The 723-nt window shown below is 42.2% G+C and overlaps 1 protein-coding gene across 1 annotated transcript in view; it reads right to left on the reverse strand.

The window, feature by feature from the left end:
- LOC104709804 (U-box domain-containing protein 35-like) overlaps positions 1 to 723 on the reverse strand; it is a 5,510-nt gene that overhangs the window by 1,392 nt on the left and 3,395 nt on the right. The window contains exon 8 of the mRNA XM_010426364.1: positions 8 to 606. Coding sequence (XP_010424666.1) covers positions 8 to 606 — 599 coding nt within the window. The remainder of the gene's footprint in view (positions 1 to 7; positions 607 to 723) is intronic.

Consider the following 723-nt stretch of genomic DNA (forward strand, 5'->3'; position numbering starts at 1 on the left):
TCTCGACCTGACTTGTTAAGCTCATTGGTGGCTTGGCCGTAAGTATTTGCAAAAGCATTATCCCGAATGAGTATATGTCCGATTTGGTTCCAAGCATACCCGTTTGTTGGTATTCTGGATCAATGTAACACAAGGTTCCAGCAGCTGACGTTATCCTGTATTGTGTTGCAACGTCATTAACCGAGGGAGGGACAAGCCTAGCCAATCCAACGTCAGAGATCTTGCTGACCATGTGCTGGTCAAGCAATATGTTGGCTGGTTTCAAGTCACGGTGTACCAATGGCTCTGGTTTTAACTGGTGGAGGAAGTTAAGACTGGTGGCGATTTCAGCTGCAATACGGAATCTTAGCTGCCATGAAAGCACTGGAGAGTTGCCTCGTCTAAGGAGACGATCTTCTAAGCTACCATTGGCCATGTATTCATAGACTAAACAACCATATTCTGCACAAGCTCCAAGTAACATAACCATATTTGGATGTCTTATGCTAGTCAGAACGTCCACTTCTTGTTGGAATTGTGATCTTCCTTGTTTTGCATCTGGTCTCACAACTTTTATAGCCACATGTGTGTAATCTAAAGTACCTTTAAACACAGGTCCATAACCACCTTCTCCAATCTTGCGACTACTTGAGAAATTTTCTGTTGCCTCTTCAATCTCCTCAATTGTGTATTTTCTATACATTCTATCACTTTCATTTAGAGAGTGCATTGCTTTATTGTTAT

Source organism: Camelina sativa, chromosome 1 (assembly GCF_000633955.1).
Source record: "Camelina sativa cultivar DH55 chromosome 1, Cs, whole genome shotgun sequence".
NCBI classification, from domain to species: domain Eukaryota; kingdom Viridiplantae; phylum Streptophyta; class Magnoliopsida; order Brassicales; family Brassicaceae; genus Camelina; species Camelina sativa.